The sequence below is a fragment of the Bufo gargarizans genome, chromosome 9 (genome assembly GCF_014858855.1).
Source record: "Bufo gargarizans isolate SCDJY-AF-19 chromosome 9, ASM1485885v1, whole genome shotgun sequence".
NCBI classification, from domain to species: Eukaryota; Metazoa; Chordata; class Amphibia; order Anura; family Bufonidae; genus Bufo; species Bufo gargarizans.
This window is the reverse complement of record NC_058088.1, coordinates 30989296-31012204: the sequence shown is the minus strand read 5'-3', so window position 1 is coordinate 31012204 and position 22909 is coordinate 30989296. Positions and strand designations below refer to the sequence as shown.

Sequence of the window (22909 nt, the reverse complement as noted above, 5' to 3'; positions counted from 1 at the left end):
CTTTGCCATGCAAAAGTGTGAAATCTGGGGCAAATTCGCATGAAAATGCAGAAAATCCACATAAAATACACAGTGTGTGCAAATCGGCACCAAAACCTGCATGTGTTACTTGTAGATTTTACCCCAGATCTCACCCTTTGGATTGCAAAGCATTAAATATGTCCTGAAAATCCGCAAAATTGATTAACTGTGGATTTCAAAATCTACACCACAGGTCAATTTCCGCACAGAAAATTACTACATTGTGCACATGAGACTGTTACGGGCAGTGGGTGTGGACCCGCTGTGCCATTTGGGTATTAAGGACATTATCCTAGCAGTCCCCTGGTATTCATATTCACCCCTATACAGTAATCTGGTCTTCATTGCAGGGGAGCCACCATGCCACTACCTGTGTAGTTGGCGGCTCATCTACAAGTTCAGGGACACTGTTGCGAGGCTCAGAGGGATCAGGCGATATTTGTAGTCTAATAACAGGCCGATGTCGGGGCAGGCAGCATACAATGTATCAGAGAAAAAAGTCTGAGGTCATGACTGGCGACAATGGGGCAATACAAGAAACAGGCTGAAGGCAGGCGGCTAGGAGTCGGTTGTCAGGTTTGCTACATGGGTACATGGGTCAAAGAATACCACCTTTGCTGTTAACTACAGAATAGGTAACATAATGCTCAGACACCCACCCACTGGGAAGGGCGCCTTAAATGCACCGACCATTGGCTGGGGAAAGTTTTGGATGTGTGCTGGCCCTTTAAGGCGACCAGAGCCAAGTCTGCTAGAGGGAGAGTAGGGGGGGGGGGGGGCAGGCAGCAGGAACCTGAGTTGCCTGGCGCCTGTGCCCGCAGGAAGGAACGAGGCAGTGGCGGGCATGGGGCACCAGCACAACAGAGTTTAAAAATCTCATCTACTTAGTTGGTACTGTATTATCCTGCAAATTATTTGCACAAAAGTCTGCGTGAAAAATCTCAGCATAATATGCACCGTGTGCATGTGGCCTAAAGAAGTTCAAATTTATCACACTGGCTGGATAATAAATTTGGTGCACGGCTAGAAACTTTTATATAGTGGTTCATTAATTTGGCTCCAGAATTTTATGTCAAAATTTGGCACAAAATTTAATATCAAAAGCCACAAAATTTTCCCGCTAAACCATTGGTAGACAAGGTTCACTGAATCCTTCTTTTTGGCTCATCTGCTTCATAAATGTGTCTAAAAAAAATCCATTATATTTTATGTGAGTCAATGATAAATCACAGTTTTAAAAATGAAAGGCCAATCCTTAGTATAGGCCATCGATATTAGACTGGTTGGGGTCCCCTGCTGATCAACTATTTGAAGGGATCATGGCACTCATGTGATCACAGCAGCCTCTTCATTGTGTATATCTGTTCTTACTGCACTTTTAGTAGCGGCTATGCTTAGTACTGCAAAAACGGCATGTGTTTACTGCCGAAGGCTGTTTTGCTTAACAATCATTATGTGCCTACAATTGGCCTAAAGCAAACACTTCGAAAAACACAATTCTAACCGAAACATGATGAGGCTGATGGCAGATATTTGTCTGGTAATCTATAGCATAGCTCGAGGTTAGTGTCAAAATATGTCAAGAGCTTCAGATGTTTTAAGCATTTAATCCCAGTTCAGTTTCCGAGTTACATATCACTGCACAAAAAAGACTGATGGTCAGCCATAAACCGCAAACATCAATCTGTATGCTACAGTTATGGTTCATCCTTTAAACTAAATACATATTACTAAGGGTTCATTCACATAACGGTATATTTCTGTCCGCATCTGTTCCGCATTTTTGCAGATTGGATGCAGTCCCATTGATTTCAACGGGGCCGCAAAAGATGCAGACAGCACACAAAGTGTCCATTCAGTGGCCCCACAAAAAAGGTAAAACATGCTCTATTATCACCCTTATTTGCAGACAAGAATAGGAGAAGAATGTCCCTTTCCACAAAATGCAAAAGGCACACAGCCAGTATCCATGTTTTGCAGATCCGCAAAAATCGATAAGGTCATGTGAATGAGCCTTAATACATATAACTGGTATCTTTATAATCCTATAGTGGGCCTGTGAATAAATCAGCAATATGTATTAGCTTTCTAAGCATTGAAAACCTCTATTATCAATCTAGTAAGCCTTTCATTATGGGTTAAAAGAGGGAGATAAAAATAACTGAAGAAAAAAAACTAGATTTCTTTCGTGGGATTTGAACAAAGGATATCTATTTGTAAGGCAGACCACTTATCTTCAGGCTAGAGCCTTATCATAATGAAAAGAGCGGCTTTCTATACTTAGAAAGCTAATATATATTACTGGTATCTTTATACAGTATGGTATATTGCGCCTGTGAATGAACCAGTAATGTGTATTAGCTTTACAAAACCTCTTCTAAACATGGTAAGGCTATAGTACATAATGTATATGATATGTTCATGCTAGGATACAGCTCTGCTCTCAGAATGCTGATGTCTAACCCTGGGACTGGTGATATCTCCTTGGATGACTTTATGCAGTTCAAGAGTCTGGTAAACTAAAGGTGATCACACTTATTAGATGAACATCAGCTGCATACATTATTTCAGTGAGGCCAGCCAGCCAGCCATCTAATGTGTAAGGCTGAGTTCACATCAGCGTTCAGCCTTTCTGTTCTCCTAATCCGTTATAGGAGCAGGAGAACGGAAAGGATGGATTGGGCACATAACTGAGCCGAACGGAGCCAACGGACCCCATAGACTATAATGGGGTACGTTAGGTTTCCGCTCAGAGGAAGATTTTTGAATCAGAGACAAAAGTCCTGCGCGCGCAACTTTTGTCTCAGCTCCAAAATCATCTGAACGGAAACCTAGCATACCCCATTTGAGTCTATGGGGTCCGTCGGCTCAGTTATGTGCTGAATCTGTCCTTTCTGTTCTCCTGCTCCTAAATGGAGCAGGAGAATGGAAAGACTGAAGGCTAATGTGAACTCAGCCTTTGGGGGGGTTTTCCGAATTTTCCCCCCACACCAAATTTCAGGTGGGTGTCTGACACTCTGCAGTCCCACTGATTAGCGGTTTGAAGATGCTGTAGTGCTCTGGTGAGCGTTGTGGCCTCTTCCTAGGCCAGTAATGTCACATTCATAGGACACAGGACCTAGGCATGCCTCAGTCTTATTTAAATAAATGGGGCTGAGATTCAATACCAAACTGTGTTGGGCTTGGTAAGCTGCGAGGAGGCCGTGGCACTCACCAGAGTCACCAACGCTAGGCATAACACTGTGTCAAATTGGCTCAGAGTTCCTTATTTATTTCAGTCATATTTACATAGTATTATATTAGCCAAATGTCCACTGTTCTGCAGATAACATACTGTTCCGGTCAAGGTAAACTCCACTCAAAAGACAGCATTCCTCTATCCGGAAGTGGCCGATGTGATCTGGAGCCTTCAGCTACTCACAGTCACTATGCAGGGCTGACAGATTCAGATCATGAGGCACGTGTATAAAATAATCACTTACCATTACTTTACATTCATGCCACAGACATCCACAGAATTCCAGCCATGGCAGGATATCATTAGGCGCAATTGTGAGATATGAAGTTTGCTAAGACTTCATATATCCTCATTCTTTTCGGCTCAGCCGAGGATTGTTTTCTTAGTGAATCACATAGTATCTACAGGTGATGAGGTCAGTCAGTATCTGGCCATAAACTGTGATTTGGGATGGAGGACGGATAAATGATGTGTCGTCCTGAGCAGTGTGATTAGATAAAGAAAAATGGCATTCATTAGTGATAGCACCTTCACTTAGTTCTGATAGAGCTTTACGTAGGTCCATGTGCAACAATTAACCTCAGCTTGCCCTCCATAGTGGTGCATGACGCTATAAAGAGCCTTCTAATCATTTATATTTGCAAAGTTGATTCCTTGCCTGGGCAGCAAGGTTCTTTGGTTCCTGTGGCTTTTTGCATGGGTGTGATTTGGTTTTGGCTTGCACTATATATGACTACATTTATTTGTTCACTGCTTGTCCTAACCAGGGTCTGCTTTACCACATTACATAAATGCCAGTCTTGACCTTGGTAAAGTTCATACAGATGTTGCTCTTGGTTGGATTTGAACTAATGAACCCAGCAGCGCTGACCAACTGAGCCAACGTACGTAGAAAATGTTTAGTAGATTAGCATCGAGAAAATAATTGTACATAATGTACAGTTTTATCGTAGTGTTTTGATTGATCCAGCCTGCACACCACATGTGTCAACCATCATACCCTATACACTTATATATCACTGCTAACTTCTTATAGACTTCTTTGCTAGAATGTTACTGATGTGTTTAGCTATGACTTGGTGGCCTTCATGTGTCAAGGGTTTTCAGCTTGGTGATAAATTAGCATGTCAATAAAACTGGGTGAAATTTGGACTGATTTACTGCTTGGCCTCGATTGTGTACCCTCAAGCACATGGTCATTGACCACACAATGCTGTCTATAAATGTTGAGGTATTAACTGTTTTGTTGGTGGTCCAGTAGACACTAGGTCTTAGTAGACTTTATGCTGTTATGTGTCGATAGCTTTAGGAATTTTACAGTTGTAGATGTGAAAATTAAGGCTGCATATTTAAAGGAACTTTAATGTTGATTACCTATCCTTATGATAACTCAAACTCCTGGCACTCCTACCGTTCAGTTGTTTTCGGGAGTCTAGCACCACTGCTAATCTGATACTGATGACCTATCCTAAGGAACAGATATGCAGGGAACATATCTTAACAATTCACTTGAATGGGAGCTGGGCTGCAGTACCCAAGAATGACCGCTACATGATATATGTAGTTGGAACTTTTCGGCTCTGTACACTGTTTACTTCCTGGAACTGTAGCTGCAGGTAACCCCTAATCTGTGGAGGTGCAGGGAGCTAAATCTCCACTGATCTGAAATTGATGACCTCTCCTATGGATAGGTCATCAGTATGCTGATCCCAGAAAAAAAGCCTTTAATGACTTAAAAGGGGTTTTTCAACCTCAGGATAGGTGATCAGTATATGATTGGTGGGGTTTTGACACCCAGGAACCCCACTGATCTGCGTCTCTCTGTTTTATGCAGTGGCCTCCTTGCAGCTTACCAAGCACAGTGCTTGGTATCGCAACTCATCCCCATTTACTTTAATGGGACTGAGCTGCACCTAGGCCACTTGACCAGTGAACATGACATCACTGGCCTAGGGTAAGCTTCACGAAGGCTCACTGGAGCGCTGCAATCTCCTTGTACAACTGGTCGATGGAGATCCTAGGTTTCAGACCCTCATCGATTTGATACTGATGACCTATCCTGAGGATAGGTCATCAGTATAAGGCCTCTTGCACACAAACGTTTTTTTTTCTGTTTATTACGTTCCGTTTTTTGCGTTCTGTATACAGACCGTATACAGAACCATTAATTTCAATAGATCCGCAAAAAAACTAAAGGTACTCCGTATGCCTTTAATTTCCGTATTTCCGTTCCATTCAGAAATAGAACATGTCCTATTATTGTCCGCATAACGGACAAGGATAGTACTGTTCTATCAAGGGCCATCTGTTCTGTAAAAAATGGAATGCACACGGACGTCATCCGTATTTTTGCGGATCCGTTTTTTGCAGACCACAAATTACTGAAAAAAGTAATACGGTCGTGTGCAAGAGGCCTAAGAAAGTCGGAAAATTCCTTTGATGATAAAAAACATATGTAACCAGTTTTATCAAAATTACATGGACTGATTGTGGCTACAAATGCTCACTAACATTCACCTAATTACTGAGCTGTGAGACCTAAAGCATCCACTTCTCCTTCTGCACCATAGAAACCCTCCCATAGTGACAGATCATTTGTCCAGTGAAAGACGGTCTTTCCATCTTCTGGTGTCAGTGAACATCTATGGTGAGTCTGTAACGACTGTAATGGGCAATATGGACTAAACTATGTAGGGCTGCATCCGTCATTCACCAGGAGATCTTTCATTCAATGGCTGTTCAACCATCAACCTTCTTCTGTCTCATGTCTATGTTGACCTTAAGTTGTCAAGTTAATACAATAATGTGTTAAGTTCTACAGAGAGGCATCCAGAATGTCAATTTGATGTGTTCTCCTGACAGATAGGTATGACTCATTACCTACTAATAGGCGACAAAACAAAAAGTTAAAGAGGCTCTGTCACTCAGATCAAGTCTACCCTACCAGGCATTTAGCCTGGTAGGGCCGATGATGCACACAAAAAACATACCTTTATTTCTCATGTCGGTGGTCTAGTTAGGCAGAAAAATCAACTTAAAAAAATATGCCAATGAGGAATTTGAGCACTTGGAGGCCGGCTTATGCCTTCTGAGCACTGCTTCTGCGATGCCCCCGTTCATTGCTAATGCTGGCCTTCTGCACCTAGTCACGCCCCCATATCTTTTAATTGAGACGCCGTGCCTGTGCACTTGCGCACATATTTTCCATTCTTCCAGGCTTCTGTGTGACGGCGCGTGCACACTAGACATACACACAAGCCTGGAAGAATGGGAAAATATCCAGGAAGCGAGTGCGCAGGCGCGGGATCTCAACGCTAGACCGATGGGTCTAGTACTGTCAATAAGAAGACATTGGGGCATGATTAGGTGCAGAAGGCCAGCATTAGCAATAAACGGGGGTGTCACAGAAGCAGTGCTCGGAAGGTATAAGCCCACCTCCGAGTGCTTAAATTCCTCATTAGCATATTTATAAAAGTCGCTCTTTCTGCCTAACCGGACTGCCGACATGAGAAATAAAGGTATGTTTTTTGGTCTCCATCGTCGGATCTACCAGGCTATATGTCTGGTAGGGTAGACTTGATCTGGATGACAGAGCCTCTTTAAGTGCCTTCAGTGACAAGGAGAGCAATTGAACATTCTCTGCATGAAGCTCCTAGTATCTACATGGCATCCACAGGACATCTACAACTATTTCATTAGGTTTCTTCTCAGCCAAGAAAAATGTTGCCGGGCAGGTTAAACAGGCATTGGGGTGGCAAACATACTGACAAGAAACTATGTTGTTGCAACCACACCCCCAGAGAGGAATTAACGAGAAGCTGTCACACCCTCATTAACAAGGCTGTGGTAGGTTTTAGACCATTCTGAAGAGGAGAACATAGCAAACATACTGTATCAGACAGCAAGCGTTTGTTAATTAGGCTACTGATTTCTAAGGTTATTAGCCAACATTCCCAGAGGTTTGTCCCAGATGCTTATTATTTTTAGGTCCTTCACTGACTGGGTCATAGTTTCAGGGTTTCAAGGAGTCACTGAAGAATTCCCAACAAACTTATCAAACAACTTCCATTTTCATCAGCCTTTAAGTATGCAAAAAAGTTGCACACTTTAAGAGTATGGCCACACGGTCAGATTTCATGGAGTGAATTCTAAAAAGAGGAGAAGTCCTATCTACCCTTTAGACTTTCTCTGTTTTTAAGATTCACTCCAGATTTTGGCTTCCAAAACTACATCAGGAAACCTGACCGTGTGGTCGTACCCTTAAGGTAGCCATACACCTCAGATAGCGTTTGGCTAACTCCCTCATACACATACACGCTCACTATCAGACTCCTATGAGGCAGTGGCAGTGGACGTGCTTGATTCTTCTTTCTCCTGACATTTACTGTCAGGGATAAGTAGTGACATCCCCATGCATATTAGAAATTGGTGGGTTTAGCTGACTAATATCTATGTATGAGCACCTTAAGACTTGGGTAAAATTTCCTAAGATATTTAAAACCTCAGACTCCTTTGTCAATTGTTCTGTGCTACCGGGGCCTTAACGGCTCCCCCGTGCTGAGATCTGGGAAGCTGTTCACTGTTGTAGCCTCGAGCCTGCTAGAGGCTCTGATACCTGCCACATTAGCAGGGCTCCATAAGAGCTCAATCTCTCATAGGCTGCAATAATAGTTTATTGCAGTCTATGGGAGAAGCCATCTGACAATCGCATGTTCAAGTACCCTAGGGAGACTTAGGGGGTAAAAAAAAGTAAAAAAAATAAGAACAAAAAGTGATCAAAAAGTTATACGCAATCCAAAATGATATTAATAAAAACGACAGACTGCCCTGCAAAAATGAACCCCCACACAGCTTTGTAGACGTAACTGTAAAAAAAAGGTATGAAGGTCAGAATATTGCAATGAAAAGAATCTTTCTTTTTCAAGGTTTTTATTAAATTTTTTTAAATATTAAAACACAAGAAAAACTACGATTCCAACCCATTTTTTCCAGCGCCCCACTACACTGTATGCAATATAAAATGGTGGCATTAGAAAGTGCAACTTTTCCCTAAAAAAAACCAAAAAAAACCTTATACGTCTATTAGAAAGGAAAAAAAAAAAGTTTGGGTGGAAAATCGCAAGGTCCTGAAGAGGTTAATAGCTACCATTGAACATCCCAATTTTATTTACTGATGAATGTCACATTTGTGCTTTAGGCAGCAACACCTTCATTTACCGATGGTACACCGAAGTGTGTACCTACCACTACCGCCATAGAAGGGGATGATAGTGTGTGACTGGATGAGGATTATTTAAATTTGTAATCATACTTTTTTTTCTTGTCACAAGATTTGAGTAGACAATCATTTTTGAAATTAGCGCAAAAATCTTTGTCCTATGTGGGTCACCGCCCCTGCCATTCATCTGCTCCCATCTCTTTATTTGGTATAGGTACAATGGTTGTAGAGTGACCCCGATAGCTGATTATTATTGATCAGCATCTACATACAGTACGTTTACTAACATGCCTAAGTTCTGATAGCATGCAATTAGGAGGCGTCATACCGTGTCACCTGTCACTAGTCCCATGTGGCAGATTTATCGCTGATGTTTCTGTAGCTGTCCCATTTATTTGAATAGGGACTGCAGAAGCAATGCCATTCAGATGTATGGGACTGATTATCTGCAACCCACGGAGTCTAAATATCCCCTAATAGTGCCCATAGATTTGGCAATGATCAGACTTGTATTTTAATAGGTTCTCCAATACAATCTCATGAACTGGACTTCATAAAGGGAGCATGGTGATGCATGCCCATTTGCAAAAAAATCCTCTCCGTTCTGTTTTGGGGGTATTTCTATGACACAATTTGATTTTCACCTAAATTTATATAAGAATCAGATGCATAACACAGACCATGAGAGTTACAGCTGCAGAAAAGCTGCATTTCCCTTTGCCATCACATAGTACCAATCAAGATTAATTGGAAGGGCGGCACATACTGTACACTGCCTGACAACCCAGTCTTTTCAATGGATGCATCTTGCAGCTTGTCCCCATCAACCAGTCTGCGAAGGAGGCGCATAGATGGAAGAATTGGGGCAATTTACGCCTCTCAATAACATATTTGTCAAATAAGCCTATGCCTAATTCATAATTAAAGGCAATTATCTCTTCCTAAGTGCTAACCTCTCCAGCAATCAGCCAGGAATATGTAATGTGATAGTCATGTGTTCGGTCTTGTTAGTGGATTGCGTGAGCAACAATCCGGATATGTATATGACATTTATATAAAGCTGCGTGGAGATGGGAGGATTTATTGTAAGATAACATTTCTGTCTACTGACAGCGCTCCCAATAATGGCCGATTAACTGATCATTAATTCAAATGTTGCTGCTTAAAAATCATAGAGGTATTAATTCATTTATACGTTTAATTAAAGATTAGTGTTTTTTCTTGTTTTTTGTGGTATATTTTTGTTATATGATGTATATTATTGCTATGTAAACACGTTTGTATGAATTCCTAATAAATAAAATAAAAAAATAATAATAATAGATGTACCGTAGATATAGTACTTAAAGGGGTTTTCCACGAGTTCAGTATTCATGGCCTATCCTCAGGTTAGATCATCAATATCTGATCGGTGGGCGGCTGACAATTGGCAACCCCGCTGATCAGCTGTAAAGCTCTGCGGCCTCTTCACACAGATGATCGACGGAGGTGCTGGGAGTCGGACGGCCACCGATCAGATATTGATGACTTACTGTATCCTCAGGATAGGACATCAATATCAAACTCCGGGAAAGTCTTGGGAACTAAGAGAGTTGTCCTACCCCTGAGGAAAAATCTATGAAGGGAGATATATTAATTATGATTGAAAGAAAAAGTGGTGAAAAAAGAGTTCAACATCTAATCAAATTGCAGCTCTAATTTTGACCATAACATTGTCTCAGATTGCAGATCTAATTGTGACCATGACATCCAATCAGATTGCAGCTCTAATTTTGAGCATAACGCCCTATCAGACTGCAGCGCCTTCACTATCTTTGCACCAATTTTGGTAAATTTCTACCATGTCCATACCTCGTCCATGGACAGTAAATGGGCAGTAGGTATGTAAATAAGCTATCCCACCCAATCAGCCATAGGGGTCTATGATCTAGACTACTGCAGGGGGTATATATTGAAAAATATGAGCATGATCTGTACTTTTAAAAATCAGTTATCTGGATCCACAATCTGAGCAAATAGTAAAGTAACATTTACAATCAGTACTATATATATATATATATATATATATATATATATATACACAGTATATATATACACATCAAAAGTAGGGCAGCACTCCTTTGGCAATTGTAAAGTGGGTGCCAGTGGTAACCCTTCGATTCTGGGTGGTAGACAAGTCGCAAAAATCCACAGCACTCCTTTAAAGTGAAAAATGTGCTACTTATTCACACATGTCATACAGCAACATTTCGGTTCTCTCTCAGAACCTTTTTCAAGCCAAGTCTTTTTCACTTGGCATGAAAAAGGTTCTGAGAGAGAACCAAAATGTTGCTGTATGACATGTGTGAATAAGTAGCACATTTTTAATTTTTAAGGAGTGCCGTGGATTTTTGCGACTTATATATACAGGTCCTTCTCAAAAAATTAGCATATTGTGATAAAGTTCATTATTTTCTGTAATGTACTGATAAACATTAGACTTTCATATATTTTAGATTCATTACACACAAACTAAAGTAGTTCAAGCCTTTTATTGTTTTAATATTGATGATTTTGGCATACAGCTCATGAAAACCCAAAATTCCTATCTCAAAAAATTAGCATATCATGAAAAGGTTCTCTAAACGAGCTATTAACGTAATCATCTGAATCAACTAATTAACTCTAAACACCTGCAAAAGATTCCTGAGGCTTTTAAAAACTCCCAGCCTGGTTCATTACTCAAAACCGCAATCATGGGTAAGACTGCCGACCTGACTGCTGTCCAGAAGGCCATCATTGACACCCTCAAGCAAGAGGGTAAGACACAGAAAGAAATTTCTGAACGAATAGGCTGTTCCCAGAGTGCTGTATCAAGGCACCTCAGTGGGAAGTCTGTGGGAAGGAAAAAGTGTGGCAGAAAACGCTGCACAACGAGAAGAGGTGACCGGACCCTGAGGAAGATTATGGAGAAGGACCGATTCCAGACCTTGGGGGACCTGCGGAAGCAGTGGACAGAGCCACCGTGTACAGGCGTGTGCAGGAAATGGGCTACAGGTGCCGCATTCCCCAGGTCAAGCCACTTTTGAACCAGAAACAGCGGCAGAAGCGCCTGACCTGGGCTACAGAGAAGCAGCACTGAACTGTTGCTCAGTGGTCCAAAGTACTTTTTTCGGATGAAAGCAAATTTTGCATGTCATTCAGAAATCAAGGTGCCAGAGTCTGGAGGAAGACTGGGGAGAGGGAAATGCCAAAATGCCTGAAGTCCAGTGTCAAGTACCCACAGTCAGTGATGGTCTGGGGTGCCATGTCAGCTGCTGGTGTTGGTCCACTGTGTTTTATCAAGGGCAGGGTCAATGCAGCTAGCTATCAGGAGATTTTGCAGCACTTCATGCTTCCATCTGCTGAAAAGCTTTATGGAGATGAAGATGTCATTTTTCAGCACGACCTGGCACCTGCTCACAGCGCCAAAACCACTGGTAAATGGTTTACTGACCATGGTATTACTGTGCTCAATTGGCCTGCCAACTCTCCTGACCTGAACCCCATAGAGAATCTGTGGGATATTGGGAAGAGAAAGTTGAGAGACGCAAGACCCAACACTCTGGATGAGCTTAAGGCCGCTATCGAAGCATCCTGGGCCTCCATAACACCTCAGCAGTGCCACAGGCTGATTGCCTCCATGCCACGCCGCATTGAAGCAGCCATTTCTGCAAAAGGATTCCCGACCAAGTATTGAGTGCATAACTGAACATAATTATTTGAAGGTTGACTTTTTTGGTATTAAAAACACTTTTCTTTTATTGGTCGGATGAAATATGCTAATTTTTTGAGATAGGAAATTTGGGTTTTCATGAGCTGTATGCCAAAATCATCAATATTAAAACAATAAAAGGCTTGAACTACTTCAGTTGGTGTGTAATGAATCTAAAATATATGAAAGTCTAATGTTTATCAGTACATTACAGAAAATAATGAACTTTATCACAATATGCTAATTTTTTGAGAAGGACCTGTATATATATATATACATACACTTCTGGGTATATACACAGAAAGACATGTGTACTGATGCTGGCTTCATAAGGACATGCTTATTCTTGTTAAGTTATTTTAAGGAAGAATTTGAGTCCTAAAGTTAGGATTACACCTGCATTGCCAAATTGCTGGAGGGGTGGACCCGTGTTGTGTCATGAATACAGAATCATAAAGTAGCTGTTGAATATGCTGGCCTCAGTCTTGTTAACCCACCAGTGGTAACTGTATGATGTATTGGATACAAAATGGTCAATTTTTCCAAAAGTGCAAACTTTGCAGCAACCGGTCACAGTCTAGGACATACAGTAGAATAAGATGTGTTTCCTTCCAGTACAGTCTTCTAATTTGCTATGTCTTTTAATATTGCCTAATTACCTACTACTTACCCCCATCAGTGTTTGCATTGGATGCTTTAACGTAGGCTCTTTTAAGTGACCCCAATATTGTTGTATAGTCTGATGGTAATCTGAGATTGTCCACCTCCTGCCTCATTTGAACACAGGCTTCTCCTCTGTTCCTCCCCAATGCTTTACACTTCGGCTCCACTTGTTCAGACTGGCTACTTTGTATAATCACAAGCTCGCCACAATCTCAGGGCATGGAAATGCAATTTCAATTGCAGCATAAAACATATATGAAATGTACTATACTGTGGCAAATAGACCGCAATAAGAAGGGTCCTGGAGATAAGATGATATTTTAGCAGACTGGTCCTTTCAAATATAAGTGTATCTAGTAAATGCCTTAATAACAGCAAGCTACCGGGGGCTATTGCACCCACTGAATAGTCCCATGAACTCACGGGGGCAAATAAGAGTATAAGATTGTGTCGAATGATTTGATTGTCTCCATAGCACTTTGCTTGAGAAGGCGTTGTGGAGCCAGTCTCAGAATCTCTTCCAATCTCCTGTCCAAATGTTAAATGCAATTCATCCTGATAGTACACCTCGCGCTATCTGTGATTTTCTTTAAAGGACTGCAGCAAAACCTGCTGCATTATCTCTGAAAGTTATCGTAATGCAAAAAAATAGAACACATTCAGCACTGCTACATGTGGAAATACATTCGCATAGATTATTGTAGAAGCAGTAAAACATATTCTGCATGCAGAATGCAATAATTCACATGAGTCCCTGTCCTACAATAGGGAGAATTTCAGAGGAAACTAGTTTACCCATGAGTATGCTTGTGAAGTGTGGGGGGGAACGGAGAAGCCTAGGGAAATCCATGCAAACACAAGTGGAAGATATAAAATTTAGGTGTCTGGCAGCGCCTTACTCCCCTCTCCCCATAAAGACACATGCATGCCGTATTACAGTGAATTCTGAGATCCGGAAATAAATAGGCTTAACAAGGCTTCATAAAAACGTTTACTAAACTATGATGAAAGATATATACAAAAGATGACATACAAAGTAAAGTAAGCAACAGCCAACAAAGCTGTGAACAAGCATCCATGTGTATAGAAGTGAAAGGACAGATATCTGATGGCCTGTAGGCCGACAGCTACTGTATCTCATGTCTATGGCCAGCAAAAAACTATAGTCAAACATGGCGCTGTCAGCTAATAAAACACGCTGTTCCATGATTATCCTTCTATCCACATTTAGTGAGGGTTTCGGTGTTATTGATAGAGAGACTCGAAAATTCCAGTAAAATCAATAGCATCCCTAGCTGATAACATCTGACCTCGCCCGTGTTATGCCAGCCTCCTTTATGTATGCCATGTTTTGAGTAGTGAAAACAATGGGCATACTGATATTCCTCAAACACTCGTCAACGATATAGTGAAGGCATTGGTGCCAAACCATAAGCGGAAGTGATATAATAATGTGGTTTGTGTAGTTGTGGTCACATACAAGGTATGGAACATCATTTCTGGAGCATAGTAGCAGGTTAAATATGGATGTTCATATATCCTTATTACATCTACATATGGTCAATGACGCTAATTATACATAATGACTTGATATCTCAAGGTATGTAGGATAAGCTACCTGTTGATTCAGCGTGTTCTAGGTATGATCTTTGGTACAAGTTACAATCACATGCATCTTAGAGCTCTAACCAGATATCCTGAGATATGAATGAACACCCAATTAGGGCTGCACTGATGGAAAAACTGTATATTGCTCCAAAAGGTGATCCCTATTAGCTACAAAGCCCAGTGTATTCAGTTCTTGTCACCGAATCGTCTTCAGGCTGCTTCCTGTTGATGATTTCAGGACTTTACCAGTCATCTGCCCCTCCCTGCAGTGGCTGGAGTTGGCATCGCCCATGACTTTCATGCTGCTGCATAGAGTACAGCTGCAGCCTGTCCTGTGCCTTAGACCTCCGTCTCTAGCATCTTGCCTACAGTTTAGAATGATCTATGTAAGTTCAGCTTCTGTTGGATGTGATCTAATTACACCACCCCAAGCAGTGATTTCTTCAGTCGTAAACTTCATTATTGTCTTCTGGAATGCAGTTTAGAGGATGCTTTTGGGAAACATAAGAACCGTTTTACTGTTGGCTAGGTGAAAAGGTGGTGGGAATAATTTCATGTACCTGCTGGAATTTCTCTTTAAAGGTGTCTTCCTGTAAGAACATTGATCAACAATTCACTGGATGGGTGTTAAGGGTACTTTCACACTAGCGCTTTTTGAATCCGGCAGGCAATTCCGTCGCCGGAACTGCCCGCCGGATCCGGAAAAACGTATGAAAACGGATTACATTTGAATCTTGATCAGGATTCTGATCACAATGAAAAAATGCATTGGAAAAAATGGATCCGCCATTTATGGACTTTAACTTTTTTTCACATTTTTCGGGTTTAACATGCAAAAGCCGAATCCGGTTTGACGGAACACACAGCATTAATGCAAGTCAATGGGAAAAATGCCAGGATCCGGCGTTCAGTCAAAGTGTTCCAGATTTTCTGGCCGGAGGTAAAAATACTACATGCTACGGTTTTCTGAAAAGCCTGATCAGTAAAAAAGACTGAACTGAAGACATCCTGAGGCATCCTGAACGGATTGCTCTCCATCCAGAATGCATGGGGAGAAAACTGATCAGTTCTTTTCCGGATTTGAGCCCCTAGGACAGAACTCAGCGCCGGGAAAGAAAAACGCTAGTGTGAAAGTGCCCTAAGGGTTTGATCCTTGGGGATTTGATTTGACCCTAGTGATCCTAAAAACAGGGTTCCCGAGTTTCCTCTGTGTATGGAAGGGTACTGCAGATGTGTGACCACTGCTCCTTTCACTTCTGACGGACTGACGTGGTAGACATGGTGACACATGAAGTCATTATGTAATCCAGGTCTCACCCTTTAGGCCCTCATACAAATTACTGTATTATTGGCCAAATTCTCAGAGAACAGCAGGCTCGGCCAACAGTCTAAAGTGCATAGTGACTCTCCTCCAAAATCATTAATATTTTTACCTGATCTTTTTACGTCTCCACCAGAAGTGTCTGACAGCGGCTTTCTCCTCTCTCTCCATTGAATACACATACACGTTCAGCTGAACCAAATGTCTGACTGTATGGGGAAGTCGGGAGAGATAGCTGTCGGAGGAACAAGCGTTCGGCTGACAGCTATTGAATGTGTATGGCTGGATTTACTCTGTTGTCCTGCTCTAGGAAGATATTAGCCTGGTTAATGTAGAGTTGTATGTATTAATAATAGAAGCTTTTGTTTGGCAGGTTTTATGCCTTCATCTAAGAGACTTCTAATAATGACAATATGAAAGTATATCTATTAAAACAAGTTCAAAGGTAAACGCGTTAGGTCTAGACTTAGCAATCCATTGTAGCACAAAGCCCTAGATAAAGTGTTTGTTTAAGAGACACAAAGCCTTTCACAAGGTGGTTTTCATGTACTGTAGCTTTGATTTGAGCCTTTTTACTATTGTACCTCCTTTATTGAAATGCATTTCTATGGTTAATTTAGTAAGTTCTGATAACCCCTTGAAGATTCCAAAGACAATCGGGATGTCCTTCAAGAAATGTGTATTTTTAATTGTCCCTAGTCCATCAGTCAACAAACACATTTCATGAAGCTAAGTACAGTACCTATGTATGTACATACACTACTCTGTAGACCAGGGGTACTCAAGCATTTACCAGTGTCTGCCATCAGGTCAAGGATAACAATACCGGTGGCGCGTAACACACTGGAAGCCAAGCCTCGAATCCCATCCAATCCCCTTTGTGCCCCCCCACACAGTAATTGTGCCCAAACACAATACAAATGTCCTCTTAATGCCACCTACATTGATGTGCCTTACCATACAGTATGATGCCCCTTTAGTACCCCCCACATAGTAGGATGTTCCTAAATTCATGTCCACTAGGATGTCCATTAAGTGTATCCCACACAGCGATGACCTCTTAAATTGCCCCTCAACACAAATGAATGTCTCTTTAAGTGGTACCCACACAGTAATGCCCCTTAAAGGGAACCTGTCACCAGGATTTTGTGTATAGAGCTGAGGACATGGGTTGCTAGATGGACGCTAGCACATCTGCAATACCCAGTCCCCATAGCTCTGTGTGCTTTTATTGTGTAAAAAAAACGATTTGATACATATGCAAATTAACCTGAGATGAGTCCTGTCCCTGACTCATCTCACATACAGGACTCATCTCAGGTTAATTTGCATATGTATCAAATCAGGTTTTTTTACACAATAAAAGCACACAGAGCTATGGGGACTGGGTATTGCAGATGTGCTAGCGTCCATCTAGCAACCCATGTCCTCAGCACACCATGATGTACAATATACAGTATAACCCCTACACCATGCTATGTAATATACATTATAATCCATACACCATGCCGTACAATATGCATGTATAATCCCTACACCATGCAGTACAGAATGCATTATAATCCATACACCATGCCGTATAATATACATTATAATCCCTGCACCATGCTGTATAATATACAGTATAGTTCATACACCATGCTGTACAGTATACACTCATTTATGATTTAATTACATTTTTCATTAGAGTAATCGTTTGTTGGCAGTATATCATTATGAAAACAGGGATGTGATGCCAGCAAATCTGAAACGGTATGTGCCAAATAATAGCATAAACCATTATTAGGTCACATACTGTGCCAATGACTGCTAAACAAGCACTGACTGACATGCTCTATATTCAGGCAAAAGGATCTTTAAAAATCCCATAAGGCCCTTTTACATGGGCCTGTCATCATTCGATTCATCATTGGATTGGAACACCCAACTGATCAAACTTTTGTTTGTCAGCTGATGGATCTTTTATGTTAACCTAAAATATTGTTTGGAGCAAACAGAGGAAGTGCTGCCGACAACTTGCAAACTGTATGGGGGATGAATGATCGTACTAATGATTTTTTATTCCCTTAACATTTTGCTTTGGGCCCACGTAAAAGGCCTTTTAAACAAGCACTGATGAACTTGTTATATCATCAAGCAGCTCAAATTAGTTGTTGCTTCGTAAAGTGATGGCTGCACCAGCATGGTGAGGTCTCGAGACCCAGGAAATGTCTTAGCAACCATAAATATGAGTAAGACCTTTCCTTGGGTATGTCTGCTTATGTGGCCCAAAGGGGGGCCCATAAATTTGGTTATGATCATACAAAGGTCTATATACAGTTACCTTGCTATGATTGGAAAAATTATTTTATGGCAAAAAAAAAAAAAAAAATAAATTTTTAAGGGGTATTCCTATCTCAAACATTTTTAACCAGGATATGCCATAGATGTCTGACGGATGTGGGTCACAATCATCGGGGGAATGGTTTTCCTACGAAAAGATCAATTATTAGCTTCCCCAATGTCTATCGTTGTACGTATATACATTTTTTTTTAAACTTGGTATACAACACATGTTATTTTTTATTTTTTTTGTAATTGCAGATGTGAATTGCCATTTTAAGGGAACATTTTTGCCTTTGGCCAATATTCCATAGGTAGCGGAAAAAACGGTATCAATGATTGCATTTTAAGATGCCTTGACCTCTGTACTTGTCAAGTAAAATAGTTACTGGGTGAACTGGAATGGATTAAGTGAAATGTGGTCATGACATAATAGTGGAAGGATTTTCTGATTCATTCACTCATAAAAACTGCTGAAAATAACTCGGTCTTCAATGAATCAACCTTAGAAGGTAGGAAAGTAGGAGGCCAAGTCATCGTGAATAAGACGAACGCCGTGCCTTTGTATGACGGGTGGTTGTGTAGGTGAAATTGTAAGAGGCTGGATTCCACAGATTATTGTTAATGATGGAAACTTCTTATTGTGTGGAATGTTCGAGATCATCCATAGGCTTGATTCAGAAAAGCATAAACCCTGAGAAATTGCTTAGTGCTTTAGCAACGTTCCAGTGGGAGGCACTAGGTACCAAGGGAAGTATATTGCGGCAATAAAAAGTACTTAGTTTAATAAGAAAAATGAAGAGTGTAAGGACCCCAGTTGTTAAAAAGATTGCAAAACTGAACACTCTAAGCACTAGCCAAGTACTATGGTGTTTTCCGATACTCAGATACCCCCAGGACTTTAGCACAACAGAAAGAGTTCCGGCAGGAGCTTCCATAGCACATATCTACTCCTGCCTGTGCCCACTCCTCTAAAGCACATCTATGCCAGGCTTTAGGTACGTCTTAAAGTGGTTGTGCCATAAACTACTTTTCACTCCTTGGATTTATATATATATATATATATATTTATATATATATATATATTTTTTAATTTTTTTATTTACCTCGTTTACAGTTTTCTCCTTTCCCCCATGCTTGAATCTTACTTCCTGGTTTGTCATGTGACTGCTGTCCTATCATGCCTTACGTCAGTGAGATGTATCCAGACATCAGCAGATCATGTGACAGTAACCACACCCCTTGTTCTTACCAATGAGGCTTATTACGCACTATATCATAAGGTTCCAATATGAAATTTATATTTACCTGCTCCCCGCCACCACAGTCCTGTACACTGGCACCTGTGGTGTCCATCTTCCAGTACCCGGCTTGTTTACTTCCCACTGGGCATGGTCACCTGCTCCACTGAAGCCAATGATTGGCTTCAGCTGTAACATGCTGGCTGCAACAGAGCAGGTGATCGTGTCCAGCGGAAAGTAAGTAAGCCAGGGGTCAGAGGTCTACAGAACTGATAATATCTGACCAATAGTTGAAGATACACCTTTTCTTGTATGCCCGGTTAGGCTACTTTGCCATTATGGTCCTGTTGAGAGATCAAGCTGTGACATTTTTTACTTTTCTTTCAGGAAAGATGAGTACTGCAGATTCCAACAGACAGAACCTCCTAAAACAGATGAAAGTGCGGACAAAGTTTAAGAAGGACAAGAGCTGGATACATCAACAAAGCTCAGAAGATGAGAGAGATGAAATCCCCAGCCCAATGTAAGAAATTCTCACTGCCACAAGAAAGAGTAAAGCAGTCACATTTAGTCACTGACTAGCGAAAGGCACCTTCTTGAAAGAAGTTTGCAAAGAAATCTGCCCATCTAAATGTGCCCCCGATCACCCGGTGAATGAGCAAAGCGCTCGTTTATCGGGTGACCCTGTCGTTAGTGTAGGCACTAGGGGTGAGGGAATCGAGCTTTAGATCCAAGATCCGAAGTCGATTCATTCAAAAAAATGTTTTTAATGCTGTACTACCTGTCTCTGTATGGCATTAAAATGTATGTCCTTCAGTGAGGCAAGAATAGTTAAGTCTGAAGTTGCTCGAGAATTTGGTGAATAACTTCGAGCTTCGATTCTACCACTACAAAAACATTTTAAAATAGGAATCTGAAGTCTTCGGTACTGAGGTACCAGCAGGTACCTGAGCCAACTTCAGATTCCTGTTTTAAAATGTTTTCAAAGTCGTAGAATCGATGCCCGATGTTATTCACCAAAGTCTTGCGCAACCTCGAACTTAACGAACTTTGCCTCGCCGAAGCACATACGTCTTAATGCTATATGACAGGTCTCAGTACAGCATTAAAACAAAGTTTATGAACAAATCGACATCGGATCTTGGATCCGAAGCTCGATTCGCTCTCCCGTAGTAGGCACATAAATTAACGTTTCTGGGCAGCAGATTGTGCTGCCTAAACAGCGATCTGCTGCCCAGAAACAATGCAGCTGTATGAGGACAAAAGATCACAACAGAGATCCCTCATCCTCATATTGTGAAGGAGATTGCTGCAAAGGTCTCCTTCACTGAACTAGCAGCCAACTGTAGGGAAGGAACGTTTTGTTCCTGACAATCGGCTTTAGCCTGTCCCGTGTAAAGCCGCCTTTAGACTAGACAATCTATAGGTGCTCCAGAATCATCATCTCATACATCTGGTGCAATTTAGGACTGTTTACGTTTACACTGTCCTACTTTTAGACAGTATTAAAGTCTCTTTACATGAGACGACAGATCAGCAGACAATCGCCTGCTCGTCCGCGGAGGAGAGCTATGCATTTACATGCAGTGATCTCCTCCACAGTATAGGGAGGAGTGATCTCTCATGCCATCGCTCTTCCCCATACTGATTGGTTGTTTGCCGGCAGCAGATCGTGTTTACATAGCACAACCTGCTGCCAGTAAATGATAACTGTTGTGTGCACACAAACAATTTAATTAACCTTCAGTGTTCTCATTCATTTAAATGTTGTTTTTCTCTTTCTTAGGTCCCCACAACTGAAGTCACTCGAAGGCAGGAAATTTGTTTGGTCTCCAACTCCAGATTCAAAGCCTGAGAGGTAATTATACATCTCTAAATGCATATAGATGTACAAAAAACATCATCTCAGGATAGCAATACAATTTGGTTCACACTTCAGTTATTTGGTCAGTTATTTCCACCAGTTATTATGAGTCCAAACCAGGTGTGGGTCAGAAACACAGAACAGGAGCAGATCTTTCCACTATACGGCTTTCCACTACTCTGAGTCGGCTTCACTACTGGTTTTGGCTCATAAATTACTGATAGAAATAACTGAAGTGTAAACACGGCCTAACATCTGAAGCCTCTGAAATCTTGAATTTTTAAACTTTTCTAATGCTAAGATCTAGTGTACAACATTAAAGGGGTTCTCTTTGCTACAACTGAATGTCACAGAGGGGGCTACCCTGCTCTAAAGCACCGCTCTGGTGACCTCGAGCCATCTATCTATTATGTGGTCACCGCCAAATACTACATTTGTCTGGTTGGCTTTCGTCAACCACAAAGCATATTGTCTTGGGTAATAAGTAGGGATGAGCGAACTCGAACTGTATAGTTCGGGTTCGTACCGAATTTTGGGGTGTCCGTGACACGGACCCGAACCCGGACATTTTCGTAAAAGTCCGGGTTCGGGTTCGGTGTTCGTCGCTTTCTTGGCGCTTTTGTGACGCTTTCTTGGCGCTTTTTGAAAGGCTGCAAAGCAGCCAATCAACAAGCGTCATACTACTTGCCCCAAGAGGCCATCACAGCCATGCCTACTATTGGCATGGCTGTGATTGGCCAGAGCACCATGTGACCCAGCCTCTATTTAAGCTGGAGTCACATAGCGCCGCCCGTCACTCTGCTCTGATTAGCGTAGGGAGAGGTTGCGGCTGCGACAGTAGGGCGAGATTAGGCAGATTAACTCCTCCAAAGGACTTGATTAACTGATCGATCTGCAGCTGTGGATCATTGAGCTGCTGATCCTCAATTGCTCACTGTTTTTAGGCTGCCCAGACCGTTTGTCAGTCACATTTTTCTGGGGTGATCGGCGGCCATTTTGTGTCTTGTGGTGCGCCAGCACAAGCTGCGACCAAGTGCATTTAACCCTCAATGGTGTGGTTGTTTTTTGGCTAAAGCCTACATCAGGGTGAAGCTGTCACACCAAGTGCATTTAACCAGCAATAGTCTGTTCATTTTTTGGCCATATACTAAATCAGGGGCAAGCTGCGCCTGTCACCAAGTGCATTTAACCCTCAATGGTGTGGTTGTTTTTTGGCTAAAGCCTACATCAGGGTGAAGCTGTCACACCAAGTGCATTTAACCAGCAATAGTCTGTTCATTTTTTGGCCATATACAAAATCAGGGGCAAGCTGCGCCTGTCACCAAGTGCATTTAACCCTCAATGGTGTGGTTGTTTTCTGGCTAAAGCCTACATCAGGGTGAAGCTGTCACACCAAGTGCATTTAACCAGCAATAGTCTGTTTATTTTTTGGCCATATACTACATCAGGGGCAAGCTGCGCCCGTCACCAAGTGCATTTAACCCTCAGTAGTGTGGTTGGTCAAGCTGTGACACCAAGTGCATTTAACCAGCAATAGTCTGTTCATTTTTTGGCCATATACTACATCAGGGGCAAGCTGCGCCCGTCACCAAGTGCATTTAACCAGCAATAGTGTGGTTATTTTTTGGCCATATCCCAGTCTAATTCTGTCACTAAATCCATACCGGTCACCCAGCGCCT

General features: G+C 41.7%; 1 protein-coding gene across 3 annotated transcripts in view; it reads left to right on the top strand.

Moving 5' to 3' along the window:
* Positions 1-22909, top strand: part of LOC122946462 (zinc finger protein 185-like) — a 131178-nt gene that overhangs the window by 16994 nt on the left and 91275 nt on the right. For all 3 annotated transcript variants that reach the window (XM_044306123.1, XM_044306122.1, XM_044306121.1), the window contains exons 2-3: positions 19753-19888; positions 21152-21223. In XM_044306123.1, coding sequence (XP_044162058.1) covers positions 19758-19888; positions 21152-21223 — 203 coding nt within the window. In that variant the 5' untranslated portion in view covers positions 19753-19757. The remainder of the gene's footprint in view (positions 1-19752; positions 19889-21151; positions 21224-22909) is intronic.